Raw genomic sequence first — 15,799 nt, forward strand, 5'->3', positions numbered from 1 at the left:
TGACCACAGAGAAACGTTAAAACAGTTTTTTGCTTCCTGGTGTTAATATTGAGACATGCCGTGTGCAAAATTGCCGCTACAGATTGTTTACGTTTGCTGTGAGGAATCATTTCAGAATGCAAGATGGTAAAAATGTCATGGGTGGATGACGTCAAACTCTGGACCCTTTTTCTTTCATGTTTGTCATTCATCTTCATTGTCGTTTAGTCTGACTTTATGACAGCTGAGGTCTTACAGTGTGACATGGGAGCTATGTTCGTGCAGTCTGACATGCTGCAATTGTTCTGGATTATATATAAAAAAAAAATTTCACAGTGCAAGCCAGCCTTTAGATGAGTATAAGCAATCAACAATTTGGTTTTAGGCAAAAAGAGTTTAGATAATGAAGTGGCCAGCTCAATCATCTGACCTCAACCCAATTGAAAACTTCTGAGATGCATTTTCTGAGTCTCAAGTGTACTTTGTACATATTACTGGGTATAAATATTACAAATTAACATATCATACTCAATAAATTGCTATATATATATATATATATATATATATATATATATATATTAATTATGCATTTATCCTACTAAAATGGGTGTGGTTTTGTTTATTTTAACTTTGATAAGTATTGATCCACTTCAAATTTTCACTACTGTATATTTAATCTGGATATAAGTAATCTGTATTTTAAACTGTGTAAATGTATAACATATAATATACTTCATATAATATATAATATATTTCATTGCTTTTTTATACAGGAATTCCAGTCCTGTAACACCCTCCCCTGTCCGGATCTGAAGAAGACCACGCCCTGGACCCCATGGACCCCAGTGAATATCTCAGACAATGGTGGCCACTACGAGCAGCGCTTCAGATACACCTGTAAAGCTCGAGTCCCAGAGCCCGGCCTGCTGGAAGTTGGACGACAGCGAATCGAAATGAGGTACTGCTCCAGCGACGGCTCCACGGGCTGCTCCACTGACGGTGAGATCTCATTCTGTCTCCGTTCTTCATTCGTCACCCCGCTCTTTCCTTTTCTCCGCTCTCATCTGGCTCTTTGATAAAGTGAGCCCGCAGTGACTTTGAGGCAAAGCCACTTGATCTATTTGTCCATCAGGAGAAAGACAACATGATGTGTTCTAGAGCTTCTTTCTCTCTTTCTTTCGCTCTTTCTCTCATCTATGTGGGCTCAATACATCAGCTTTTGGAGTGGCGTCTTATTCAACAGAAGTGCTCTTGGCTGCATTCGGCCTCAGACAGACACAAGGAACATGCTAATGAAGTCAGATCAGCTGCTGTGATTTATTTATTTATTTTTTAATTAAAGGAATAGTTCACCCTAAAATGAAAATTACAACATAATTTACTCACTCTCAAACCATCCTCTATGTATATGGCTTTTTTCTGTCAGACATAATAGATAGTGACTTTTATTTTGAAGCGTTCAAAAGTGCTTAAATCTACTGTAAAACTAACCCATATGCAACTAGGGGTTTAACACTGGCCATATGAAGCGGCCAAATGCATGTTATATCCTGCTGACGTATACAACATATGACGTAAGACGGGTAGACACATGTACATGCCATTATGATATATTAACAGTGGTGTAAAGTAACACATTACAAATACTCAAACTACTGTAATTGAGTAGTTTTTCTCAGGATTTGCAATGTACTAAGTAGTTTTAAAGGGCAACTATGGTAAAAAAAAAAAAATCTACTTTTCAAGCTGTTTGGACAGACGTGTGTAAGTATAGTGTATAGACCGGGGCTGGGCAAACTTGATCCTGGAGGGCTGGTGTCCTGCACAGTTTAGCTCCAACTCTAATCAAACACACCTGCTTATAGATTTCTAGTGATCTTGAAGACACTGATTAGCATATTCAGGTGAGTTTGATTAGTGTTGGAGCTAAACTGTGCAGGCAAACATCGGCCCTCCAGGACCGAGTTTGCCCACCCCTGGTATAGACCGTCATTTTGGGGTGATATAAACACACCCAGTGCTTTTTTTCAATTTAACAACATAAAACGGTGGACCAATTGGAGCGGTTTTCAGAGCGACCGCAACTTGATATAGGAGTGCGGGCCCCCCTCCCACCAATATTTATTGACAGGCTAGCGTCACCTAATCTTCAGTTTGTCATTTCACGTTCGCCATTTTCAGCGTGAGTCAAATCACTAAAGGAAAACCCTTGCTCTATTTTTACATGCAAGGCTCACTGGGCTCAACACAAGATCAATATTCTCCACATTATCGCTCTAATTGGAATTATTAGTTGTACCTTTAGGTAAGTTTGCAAACATGTGTATTTTTCATTGTTTCTACCTTAAACCTCAGCCATTTGAATTTCTCACGTTCACAGAAGCTCCCTGTGATCTTAACTAGGTGCAGCTGGAAAAGTGCAAGCGCGTTGCTTCATGTGCATTGGAAATAAAAATAACAAACTTATAAATAAAATAACAAACTTGCCTGCAGGTCCCACACCAGAAGCTCCGCTCTGCGTGGCATGACGCTGATGCAGCGCCATGCATTTTGGAATTCTGGGCATGGGTTTCTGTCGGGGTGCAAAAAAAAGTTCAAAAATGTGTGGCGTGACAATTCAGGACACTTCATGTTTCTGCCGTGCCACAGAGAGTCTTGTGTGCCGTGTCGCGGCTTCGAGCGGCGCATCCGGTGCCTCAGTCAAAGTTAAGTCACTGTGCATGGTTAATAGTCTCTGTGTACAAGCTCGTCACTTAAAACTAGCACACAGTTGGCTGTAAAACTAAACAAAGACACAAATGATTTTGTACTCTCTGATTTGTCTGTGTCCGAGTCGTGAATGTATGGCTGAATGCTGATCCTCTCACTCCTGCTCCTTCTCTGTCTGCCTGTCTGTTGCAAAGACAGAGCTGGTGAGCTCTTGGCTTGCCCACTTGTTACATTAGGCGGGAAGCCGAAACTAATTTTCATGTGAAGTAACACGCCCCTAAAACAGCGAGCTGTGTACACGCTCCAACATGACACTTTTTAACACATTATAATAAAAAAAATCTGAACTGTGTTTTAAACTGAACCTAAACTGGCACACTCAGGCCGTACTTACACAAGGTACAATTGCCTCGAACCGGGCCAAAGCACGCTTGTCCCCCCTCCCGTCTCCCCCGACGGCCTGCACTCTCACCACAATCGGGCCTCTGCACGCTTACTAGAGATGCGCAGATGGGCTATTATTTCATCCGCAACCGCATGACAAAATTCATCATCCGTCCGCCATCCATCCGCAGTAACATTTTTGACCAATTTTTAAAACCGCACCCGCCCGCCATCTGCTGATTGGGCTCTTTATTTGAATGGCTTATTCCTTTTTATTATTAAATGAATGTTTCTTTATTGCTCATTATAGAATAGAGAATGACTTTAATGTAGACATGCAGTTAATCCAAACGTGCAAGTCATTAATTGACGACGCTTTGAAGTGACGCTAAAGATACGAGGACGTGTCTTTTCACTTGATTCGATTCCTCGGTCCTTCTTTTCTTTGCGTCCATCCCTCGTATCCCGGTGGGGTGGAAACACGAGGAAAGAAAGCAAGGAAAGGAAACGAGGATGCACAAATAAGAAATGAGAAGCACCCGAGCTCTCAGAATATCAGCAGTGAACTCCGTCTCCAATCGGCGCACAGGGACAAAAGTAAATAAATAGTCTAAATTAAACGCACTGTTCTATACAACTTTTTTTATTGTAGCCTAATAGAAAACGCATTGACACATCATTTCAACATGCTGCTATTTAGCCTACTACTAAATGCCTATTTCACTTTATTTTTTAGTAAATAGATAGAATAATAAGTCATTTACATTATAGCCTAATAATGTTTACATTTGTAGTTGTCCATAGCAACCCCAAAAACGTACCTGATGCCTTGCACATCTAATTAATGGGCACAGTTTTTCGACTTTTTTTTATTTATTTATTTTTTATTTTTTGCTGTGGATGTTATTGAGCTTGTAGAAATCGGAAACAACACCAGTTCTGCGACAAGATGAACCTTTATTTATATCTCTATCAGACAATACCAATTTATATGCCAAAAGAAACAACAGGCAGTAAAAAGGCATAGGCTATAGTCGCATGCTTTGGCAAACAGTTGAAAAAAAAAAATTAATATAAACGTCATATCGTGCCTAACGCCTGTTTCACACCGCAAGCGTCAGCGGCGCGTGAGCAGAGCGTGAGCAGCGCGTGTGTTTTCGGCGTCCATGTTAACAGATTAGAGCTTTCATACCGCACGCAACAGCAGCGCGTCAGAGCGAGGCGTGAGCGTCGCCGAAGCAGCAGTGCAGCGATAGTTTCGGCGCTGGGTCTATTTTTGACGCGCTGCTCACGCTCAATTAAAGTGACAGTGCATTGATAATGACCAAAACACATTGAATGACAGTAAAAAGTAGCAATTTTACCCAATAAATGCGTTAATAATGTCAAATGGTTTATATATAGTCATTCAAATTCACTTAAAACGATTTAAAACGGCAACAAACATTTATTTAGGCCCGAACTACAAAACCAAATGTAAAACAATTTTAGTATCAGTTTTGCTAAAGTTGCACACTAGTGTTGTAGGAGAGGGGAAATAGAATATTTACGGGAATTGTAGTCCATAGCGAAGTGTATTGTGGGTAGTGTAGTTCGACACGCATGCTGGATGATGTGAGCTCGCTGTGTTCTGTGCAGCTGAAGAAAGTTTTAATCGGCTTTGTTTTATGTTCACTCGAGTTATTCCTACCGGGAGCTGTTTGCACAAATTGCACTCTGAATCTGACAACACGAAAATAAGTGAAAGAATGGCATGCATTGGTTACTTTTGTCCGTCTCATCCTCTGCACGAGCATGAATCAACGAGCTGTTATTCTGCCGCTGGACATCACTGAAGCGGAGAAAGTAACACTAGTTTGATCATGTATAAATATCATTATAACTACATTGTATAAATATTATTATAAGTAGGTCTACAGCAACCTGATAATAAAAAACAAATGACATGATATCACAGGCGATTGTCTTCTGACTGTAGACACTTCTCATATAAGTTAGCTTGAGAAGCATACATCACTATTTGATCTATAGAATTTGTAAAATAAACATTTGCCGGTTAAAGAAACAGCATAGGAGGGGCCTTGGTGCAGATGAAAAGTTTAAAAAGTGTATTTGTATATAGAGAGACATGGGTAATTAGATAGAATAGACAGAGATAGGTTGATCTCTGCAGCAGCTGCCGAAGAGCTGCGCGCTGCAGACGCAGCTGGTGTGAAAGGCAAACGCCTGCGTGCTGCTACTGCTCGACGTACGCGCTGCTCACGCTCTGCTCACGCGCCGCTGACGCTTGCGGTGTGAAACAGGCGTAAGCCTTGTAGGCTCAGTCACCCCCACAATTAGAAATTAAATTATAAAAATAGATATGCCATCCCTCTTTGAGCGAACATAAAGTCTGACCAGGCTAAGTGCATGTATGACAAGTGCCCCAATAACGCATGGATTTAGGATTATCCCCATTCCCCTCAAACTTGAAGCATAACGAAATACTACGCCAGTTGCGACAAAGAAATTCTGGCAAAATAACCTTAGCCTCGGAACGTAAAAGCGAGGCCAACATGTCTAGAATAGAATAGGCTAAACCAATATGAATGTAAAATTATCAGCTGACCGAACTCAAAAGTTTATATTGAACATATGTGTTGCCTAAATAACATAGGCTAATTGGTTTAATATGCCTGACCTTAGGTCTAGTTTGATTTTTTCTTGGCACAATGCAGGAATAAAATAGCATCTACAGTGTCAGGATTCAGACGGGAGCGCCTGCATAGCCACTATAATGCGCCCTGCTGCACTGAAAGAGCGCTCGCTCGCAGCACTTGTTGCTGAAATGCATAGAATTCTCTTGGAAAGGTGCTGTAGTCGTGGGAATGACTGCCTTATTTCTCCCAAAAGGAAGTAGATTTTCCTCTGCTGATCCGTCTATACGGAAGTTTGTAGAGGAATACTTCTGTACTTCATCCAGAATTAGTGTATCCGATTCCTCCTCCCATTCTGTGAAGTCAGTCCTAGGCTTTTTTGTTGGTGCGCCAGCTATGCGTTCAGTGAACAGTAAGAATGATTAATAAATCCATATGAAAAAGTCCCTTTAAAGTCACATCTCGCTTTCAGTTTCAGTTCAGCCCAAGTGAACCGCACTCAGGCACACCTCTTCCAACCGGGCCAGGGCCGGCCAAGTGAACCGTGCTTGAGCCCATTTCAGCGCACTCACACTTCTCAAACGATCCGGGAAACGGGCCTGGGCACGGTACGGATGGCATAGTGTGAGTAGGCCCTCAGAAGAACCTTAATACTAATAATAAATCATAAAAAAGGGGTAAACTATGTCCCCTTTAAAGATGTGTATTTTTACTTTCCCTTGAGTAACATTTAAGTGCAGTGTTGGTACTTTTACTCTTCTACTTTCCTTCATCCTGCAGTCACTACTTTATTTGTTCTTGTCTATGGGCATTAGAAAAATCAGTCCTGTGATTCCTGTCCAATCAAATTACACATAGAAGATAAATCGCATCATAATGAACTACCTCAAGATCCCCAAAACTAATTGGGAGCATTAAAAGTGTCCAAGTAGATTCACACACAATGACCCAGAGACTATTTTGATGTACAGTATGTTACTGATGAGAAGATGGTGGATGTTTACTGTATGACCGAAATGGCTTAAACACCCAGCAGGCACAGGACGTCAACATGACGTTAGATTGACATTGTACCCCAACGTCTGGGACATTGCATTTTGTTTGAGAATGAAAATAGGGTTGTGGTCAAAACTCAACATCAGGCTGACGTCAATGTTCAACATTAAACAGACGTTGATTACTTTCCAACGCAACCTAAAACACAATAAAACATCAACGTCTAATGATGTTGCAGCTTGATGTTGTGTGGGTGTTACCAATATGACGTCTATAAGACATTGGATTTTGGTTGTCATATGTGAAAAAAAATATCAGTATTTGAAATCACTGGCTTGACGTTGGATTTTGGTCACTTTCCAACACAACATTAAATCAACCAAATATTAATTTCTTTTAACCTTATCGGACATTGTCCTTAGATGCTGGCTAGACATTGAATTTTGGTCATCTGACATTACAACCTAAATTTAACCCAATATTACCCATTATTATCTTATGACGTTGTGTGCCTGCTGGGCAATAACTAAATGCACTACATAATGCTACATTTACACACATGTAAATCACATGTAAATGCATCAGCTTTTCACAGTATAATACTTGCTACTCACTACTCTTGAGTAATTTTAAAAGGTCTACTTTTTACTCATACTTTGAGAAATAATTAAAACAGATAATTTTACTCTACTTGCACTACTAATTTTACATAAGTATGATTTTTCAGTACTCTTTCCACCACTTTATATTAATATGTAATATTAATATTTAATAATATGTATATATTTAATACGTAATAGACTGTATAATGTTATTCAGTAATGACTAGTCAATTTTATTTTCTCGTTTATTATCTGCTATGGTAAATAAACTATTTTTTTAGTAGTTCTCGTAAGACATGTAATCCCATAACGTCTGCTGCGAATGCATGCTGGGTGAATTTGGAGAAATCTGCATAAATAATATAATGAGTATGCAATAATATAATAATAGGTAAACATGTCTGCATGACCAGTGTCATCTCCTGAAGCGTAATCAGGTTAAGATGCAGTTTTTAATGACAGAAATGTACTTGTGAGAACACTACACGTCTGGGCGTTGAACCACAAGGTTGCTAAAATATGACTAAAGTCTGGGACACACAGAGCTGAGTATTGCTGGTGGAAATTATATGGATTATCCAATTATCAGACATGTTTTCATGAGCGAATCCCTCTGTGGTAAGCGTGAAATACAGTGAAAGTTATATAGGCCAACACAGAATCTAAACATGCAGAAATCTGCAGATTTTCAGCCAATCATTGAGTCTTATTAATGGCTTATTAATTTGAATTCATTTAATAATGGCTTATTAAATGAAAATGTTGATTTGATTTATTTATAATACAGCTTGTAAAGTAATAATTTAGGATATACTCCCAAAATTATTCCGCATAAATCTGCAGATGCAGAATGTATGTAATTGTTTCAGTTGGTTGTCATCTATTTTGTGTGTTCACGTACAGCTTTTGTTCCAGACAGGAGCAGATGCAGCCAATGTGAGGTAACAATACAGAAAATTTTCCTCACGGCTAGTTCTTTGACGTCAGCAATGTGTGTCATGGGCGTAAAACTAAAGGGCAATTTAGTCAGAAGCCTAAGGCTGAAACTAAATCTCCCACTACCACTTGCACCTAATTTTTTTAATTTAAATGAATTGAGCTACACATCTGTGAACTAGCTGTGGTTTGTACACAAGCTGTTAACTGGTGAGTTATGAGAGGCAAAGTGGCGCCGAGGTATTAGATGAGTATTTGACGGAAATGCTGTGAAACCCTGTAAGAGTAAATTGTGTTTGTGGGCAATGTTTATTGACTCTCATTCTCTACAGTGAAGCTCTGATCTTCAACACACATTTATTAAGAGATGCCACACACAAAGCTAATGGCTAATGAGTTTTTCAGTGGGTTAATTTTCTTTGTGCATCATCTCACTCATTTCCATTTATTTATATGTCTAAACAAATGTAATTTAAAAAAAAATGACTGGTATATTTTTTTATGTTAAATAATGTTGCAGCACTACTATACAATGAGAATATATATTTATAGAAATTGGAAAAATGTTGCCTGGTCTGATGAATATCGATTTCTGCTGCAACACTCAGATGGTAGGGTCAGAATTTGCCGTCAACAACATGAAAGCAAGGATCCATCCTGCCTTGTGTCAATGGTTCAGGCTGCTGGTGGTGGTGTAATGGTGTAGGGGATGTTTCCTTGGCAGCCCAATAGTACCAATTGAGCATTGTGTCAACGCCACAGCCTGCGTGAGAATTGGTGCTGACCATGTCCATTTCTTTTTGACCAAATCTTCTGATGGCTGCTTCCAGTGGAATAGCGCGCCATGTCACAAAGCACGAATCATCTCAGACTGGTTTCTTGAATATGAAAATGAATTCACTGTACGCAAACAGTCTCCAGATGTCAATCCAATAGAGCTTCTTTGGGATGTGGTGGAATGGGAGATTCACATTATGGATGTGCACCCCACAAATCTGCAGCAACTGCATGATGCTATCATGTCAATATGGACCAGAATTTCTGAGTAGTATTTCCAGTACCTTATTGAATCTTAGCCACAACGAATAAAGCCAATTCTGAAGGCAAAAGAGGGTCCAACCTGGTATTAGTATGTACAGTACCTAATAAAGTGGCTGGAGAGTGAATGTTCATTCATTCATTCATTCAATTTCCTTTCGGTTTTGTACCTTTATTTATTCGGGGTCCACACAGTGGAATGAACCGCCAACTTATCCAGCACATGTTTTATGCAGAGGATGCCCTTCCAGTTGCAACCCATCTCTGGGAATTATCCATACACACGCATACACACTCATACACTACGGACAATATAGCCTACCCAATTCAACTGTACCACATGTCTTTGCGCTGTGGGGGAAACCGGAGCAAACTCAGGGAGAACATTCAAGCTCCACACAGAAACGCCAACTGACCCAGCCGAGGCTTGGACCAGCGACTTTCTTTCTGTGAGGCGAAAGCACTACCTACTGTGCCACTGCATCGCCCCGAGTGTATGTAATGTAAAAAATAATAAATATAAATAAAATACAAGAAATTAAAAAACAAAATAAAAATAAACTAAATGTATATGCACAAATAGCATATGCAGTCTCCATTCAGTTATATTTAAGTTCATTTTAATGATGAATTAATATAAAATAATTCATTATAAAATGATGAAGGATTAAAATATATATATATATATATATATATATATATATATATATATATATATATATATATATATATATATATATATATATATATATATATATATATATATATATTTATATATAATTCTATATACAATTCCTCAGTGTTGAATCATTGTTATGCATTTAAATAAAACATCCAACATAGATGTAATTAATTTTTGCATCTCAGCCATTTTTTAGCTTAAAGCGGCTTGCTAGACCTCTGCATGGCCTGTCATGACAGATGCTTCTTCTAAGGGCTTTTGGACAGTTGTTAACTTACTGCATATCATACAGAGAAGGCCCGGTCCCATAATCACCTTCACACTAAAAATGTGTGTTGATGTCAGTGAAGCCACAAGGGAAGATGAGCTCTGAAATGAATGGTCTGCCACTTGGCCGAGATTTAGCCTCACGTCACGACTAGCCCGTATCGATTTGAATCTGTAAGCCATGCCTGTGTGAAAGAGAGGGTGATATAAAGCACAGCGTCTTCTTACATAGAGTTCATGTACAAACTCTAAAGTGCTACGTATTAACAGTGCTATAACTTTATAAATATCTATATTAGGGTCCTATGATTCTGTGATGCAGAAAATATGAATGGAATCACAAAATTAAGGCATCATTTATTTTTTTACTGATTTGATTTTTCTGAAAATTTGGCAAATTTAGGATGAACTTTTCCAGTATGGACCAGCATTTGTGAATATTAAACAAAAAAAAGCTATATGACACACTTGCGGCATACAGTATGTATATCTGTGACACTTGTGGTATTTTCAGCATCTGTTGGCTCATTAAAAGAGGATAAAAACCTATGAACTTCATCTGCAGAGCTCACCGATGGAAGGATGGGTGGATGGCTGGATGGATGGATGGATGATTCCATCCTGTTCAAAAGAATTCACAAATAAATATTGGAAGAAAAGGATTTAGAATTATAAAAACTAAATGCTAATTTTATGTTTGTTTTATTTTTCCATAAATGAAATGAAACTAATGTTTTGACAAAACTAAATTTAATTTGAAGCAGAGCATCAAATAAGATATAATATGGTAATATTTTGTCCTTAATCCATAAATGTCGTTTGTGTCATGTTTTGTGAATTTAGGCCAATTTACACCACATGCTTTAAAAAATTACATTACAAAAATTACTACAAAAAAGCATTCACAAATCCAGTGGCAGATAATATATCTGCAGCACACACCTATAATAAACAGAACATTGTGTCTTACACAATCCAACTTCATTAACTTTGGAATTGGGCCAAGAACAAATTCATTGATTTGTGGATTAAGGTCCATTCACACCAAGGTTAATGATTTTTACTTTTGTTTTTTACCTCATTGATGATACCTCATTTCAATATAAATGTATTATTTTTTTGTTCTTAAAGATGTTTGAACAAACTCTTATTTTAGGGTGCTTTCACGCCTGTGGATTAATTCTTTTGTTCCGAAATGGGATTAAAATTGTTACTATGTTGCACTTTGTTCTTGGTGCAGTTCACTTTCACATGGAAAAGTTTCTAAATGGACCAAAATAACTTAAACGTGAAAAAAGCATCGCTTTATTTTGAATGATGACACCCACAGACATCGTCACAGATATAAATCAGAGGTAAGACTTTTTCATACATGGCAGTGGGCTTATACATTACAGGCTTTACATTATAGAGAGAAATAACAGATAAACCTAGATAGCTGTTCGATCAATTTTTCTAACAGTTAAACAGTTCTTCTTAGTAGCTTGTTAACATGCTTTCACTTTCACAATCGTACTCGATTGCACACCAAAAGCGGACCAAAAAAGCATACAAAGACCTCCTTGAAGAGGAACACTTGAACACTTTCAAACAAACCCTGGAGCGGTTAGTTTGTGGTTAGAATATTATCGGAATGCTACAAAGAAATGCTGCATTGTGTTATTTATTGCTCTTGGTCCGGAACAAATGAAAGAACTACAAATGTGAAAGCACCTTTTAATAAATCAGATTTGTTTAAATGCACTAAAATGTATTGTCTGTATTCACTGAGAAATTAATAAAAATATACAATTTTAAAAGGGTGTACTCATTTACAATGACTTGTAAGACTAACTGAGTGAGCTGGCCTGTGGAAGTCACCTTGGCTTAGTTCATGTATATGTTGTCAGGTCTTTAAGGTCTGAACCTTTTTCTCTTTCTAATATCAACATTATAAAAAAAAGATCTGTGAAACAGTCCTGGCTGACATTTTTATATTGGAAATGCATTTGGTGTCAGATTTTTATGAGCTTTGTGTAGATAAGGTTCCTTGATACCTCCACTGTTGTTTTAAGGAGCAAATTCAAGAAATGATCACAGCAGCTGGCCATTATTTACACTTAGATTTAGTGAGTGATCGTCTGTTTACTTCATTATAATAAGTAGATTAAGCCAAATTTAATATTGCATTTTGTCAGATAACAACATCACTTTCATTGACAGATTTTACCCATGTTTTCTTAAACCTTGATGGTCATCAGTTAATTTAACAGTTTGAAATTTCTGTCTTTTGAGGTTGTTGTACGAATGGGTCATGACGGTCATCTTGTCTTTTAATAAATTCCCAGCATTGCTTTAATTAACATGCAGACAGTGTGCTGGGCTTTCATTTTTATACAGAGTATAGTTCAAGGTAAAGTAAGTAATTAGATAAGTTAGTAGCCTCCAACAACTTAAACAACTTTAATCATAAAATAAACACAAAACCAGAATATTCAAAGAAGACTCGTTTAACACTCAAGCCACCGTTCTCGCTAGACTCCAATGGGTTTTGGCCATGCCCACATTCGTCACCACTACCAAGCAGACCAATCACAGATCTTGTGCTTTGCATAGTCAGTATATGTATTTTATATTGTATTTCTGAGTGGTGCTGACAAGGTAAGGCATCATGTTATGGCAAAGGCTATTTGACTACAAGTATTAAATATAAAAAAAAAAAAAAAAATACAGGGTTCCACACAATTTTTTTATCCTGTCCCAACACAAACTGATTTAACTAACTTGACAAATTTAAGTGAATTGAACATAAAAAATTAAGTTTTCCCGAAAAAATTCTCAAGAATTGTGTTGTGAATATGAAACTATATATATATACATATATATACATATATATATATATATATATATATATATATATATATATATATATATATATATATATATACATATATATACATATATATACATATATATATATATATATATATATATATATATATATATATATATATATATATATACATATATAATATATATTTATATATTTCCCCTTCGGGGGGAACTTCAGCACTATAAGTGGATTTGATTGTAAAATCCACGCATTGGGAGGTTCGGTTCAGAAGCTACTCGTCTAAAAGAGTATTGAACGGGCCAATTAAGAATTAATTGGCAGCGCAAGCCTGCGCAGGTGAGCGGCATAAGCAATCAACTGAGTATATAAGCTCACCTGGCGCAGCAGACGCTATCCTTTTCGCTTCAGAGACTTTCTGATCGAGTCGATGAGGGTTCCTCCTGCTGTGACCAGCGATTCTGGGCGAACGAGAGCATTCTCCCGGTCCAGAGTGTGTACACGCAGTGGCAGACGGTCGAGCTGGGTTTCTCCCTTGCCTGGCGTTCTTTGGGTCCGGTCCTCCAGAGCGGTGCGTATAAAGTTGCAAACTTCACAGAAAGAGCAACACAGTCGTGCAGCACGTCCTTATCAGGACGGCGCTCCGACTGTGCGTTTCTGGATGCGGTGGTTTCCTGTCCTCGGATGATGGGCGCGGGCACTGTGTTACATGTCTGGGGGTCCAGCATGTTAATGCGCTGCTCGCGGGCAGTTCATGTCGTTATTGCGATGCCATGACTGTTGCGCAAGATCGCGGTTAGCCTTTGCAAAAAGGCGAACCACCCCAGTTGTCCCCTGCTCTGCAGCGGGCACTCGGGCAGATCTGAGGGTTTCAGCGAGAGATAATCCGTCGCCCACGGGCCCGCGGACCTCCCGCTCCTCTAAGCGCTCCATCCAAGCTTCGGGCGGGGGAAGCGATCCGTCTAACAGATGGTAGCCCTTACGCCCGATGACACTGGAGACCAGATGTCCACCGCGGCATCGGAGGGTGGGCTTTCATTGTCCGATGATAATCCAGACCCGCTCGCCCCCTTCGGGCTGGTGAGCGCTGTCACTACGGATCCTGAAACGGACATGTTAGCCGTGCTTTCCCGGGCTGCTTCGGCCGTGGGTTGGAGATGGTTTATCCCCCAGCTCCGCGGCCGGACCGACTAGAGGGGCGTTCCCTTCTTCCCGGAGGTGCACAGTAGGCTCACGCGGTCTTGTAAAGCACTTTTTTCTGCTCGTGCTGCGTGTTCCTCCACCCTAACCACTCTTGACGGTGAAACAGCCAGGGGGTATGTGGCGATTCCTCAGGTTGAGTGCGCGATGGCGGTAAATCCGCGCGGCGCCTCTTCTTGGCGGGTTCGCCTCGTCTCCCATCCAAAGCCTGTAAGTTATCTACCTCCCTCGGAGCTAGAGCTTACATAGCTGCGGGCCAGGCTGCTTCCGCCTTGCATGCGATAGCCACCTACCAGCGCTACCAAGCGCAGGCGCTGGCCGAGCTGCACGAGGGTGGGTCCAACCCAGGCTTATGAGCTTCGCACCGCCGCCGACTTAGCTCTTCGGACTACTGAGTCCGCTGCGTGTGCGTTGGGGAGGACGATGTCCACATTAGTGGTCCAGGAGCGCCACCCCTGGCTGATATGCGCAAAGTCGACAAAGTCCGCTTTCTTGACTTCCCCATATCCCCAGCCAGGTTCGGCGACACTGTCTGTGAATTCACCCAGGAATTCAAGGCGGTGAGAGAGCAGTTGGTGGGTGATGTCTTATCGGCGGTCCGTAGCCCGCTCCGCCCGCCGTGCCATTCATACCTGCTCCTCGCCGAAGGCGCCCGCCTACGAGAGCTGCTCCGCCCCCGCACACGCCTCCGGCGAAGCGAGCGCGTCGGGCACCTCGGAAGCAGGCAGCCCCCCTGCCCAGAACGCCGCTAAGTCCGGCAACGGACCGCGAAGCGCCCCTGGGACAGGCCATCTGGAGAAGAGGGAACTTGCTCTTTCCCCGCTGGAGGGCGGGGCCCCATTTCCAACGGCACTTTTTACTGCCATGAAAACATTATGAAAGGGCACTTTTCACTTCCCCAGATGTGACAGCCCGAAATCTGCCAGTCTGGGACGCTATGCTTTCTAGCTTGCAGATTCGGTGCGTTTCGCCAGTGGCTCACGAGCGCTGGGAGGACGGTCTCCTTTCTCCCACCCCTCGAGCCTCCCCTCCGGAGCTCGGGTTTGGAGTGAGAGCAAATATCTCACCTCCAGCTTTTCCGTGGGACCCGCGAGCTTCCCGGATCAGCACACCCACTCCGCGCTGCCCCACTGCTGGTACGTCAGCGATTGTAGCGATGAGTCCATTAGCGAGAGCTCTGCCTGCCTGGTTAGCGCGGGCCAGCTCTTCGCGGTGGCTCATACGCACAATCAGACTCGGCTATGCGATTCAGTTCGCGAAACGGCCCCCCAAGTCACGGGTGTGTATTCACCAGGGTCAGCCCCCTGTCCGCCCCTGTCTTGCGAGAGGAGATTGCTGTCCTCCTGGCGAAGGATGCAATCGAGCCGCTCCCTCCAGCCGAGATGGAGATCGGGGTTTACAGCCCACGCTTCATCGTGCCCAAAAAGAGCGGTGGGTCACGGCCAATCCTAGATCTGCGCGTTTTGAACCGCTGCCTGCACAAGCTGCCGTTCAGAATGCTCACGCAGAAGCGCATCCTCAGGTGCGTTCGTCCTCTGGG

General features: G+C 41.0%; 1 protein-coding gene across 8 annotated transcripts in view; it reads left to right on the top strand.

Moving 5' to 3' along the window:
• sema5a (sema domain, seven thrombospondin repeats (type 1 and type 1-like), transmembrane domain (TM) and short cytoplasmic domain, (semaphorin) 5A) overlaps positions 1-15,799 on the top strand; it is a 404,793-nt gene that overhangs the window by 343,428 nt on the left and 45,566 nt on the right. For all 8 annotated transcript variants that reach the window (XM_073940463.1, XM_073940461.1, XM_073940462.1 and 5 more), the window contains one exon: positions 753-978. In XM_073940463.1, the coding sequence (XP_073796564.1) occupies positions 753-978 (226 nt within the window). The remainder of the gene's footprint in view (positions 1-752; positions 979-15,799) is intronic.

This window comes from Danio rerio, chromosome 24, assembly GCF_049306965.1.
Source record: "Danio rerio strain Tuebingen ecotype United States chromosome 24, GRCz12tu, whole genome shotgun sequence".
Classification (NCBI taxonomy): Eukaryota; Metazoa; Chordata; class Actinopteri; order Cypriniformes; family Danionidae; genus Danio; species Danio rerio.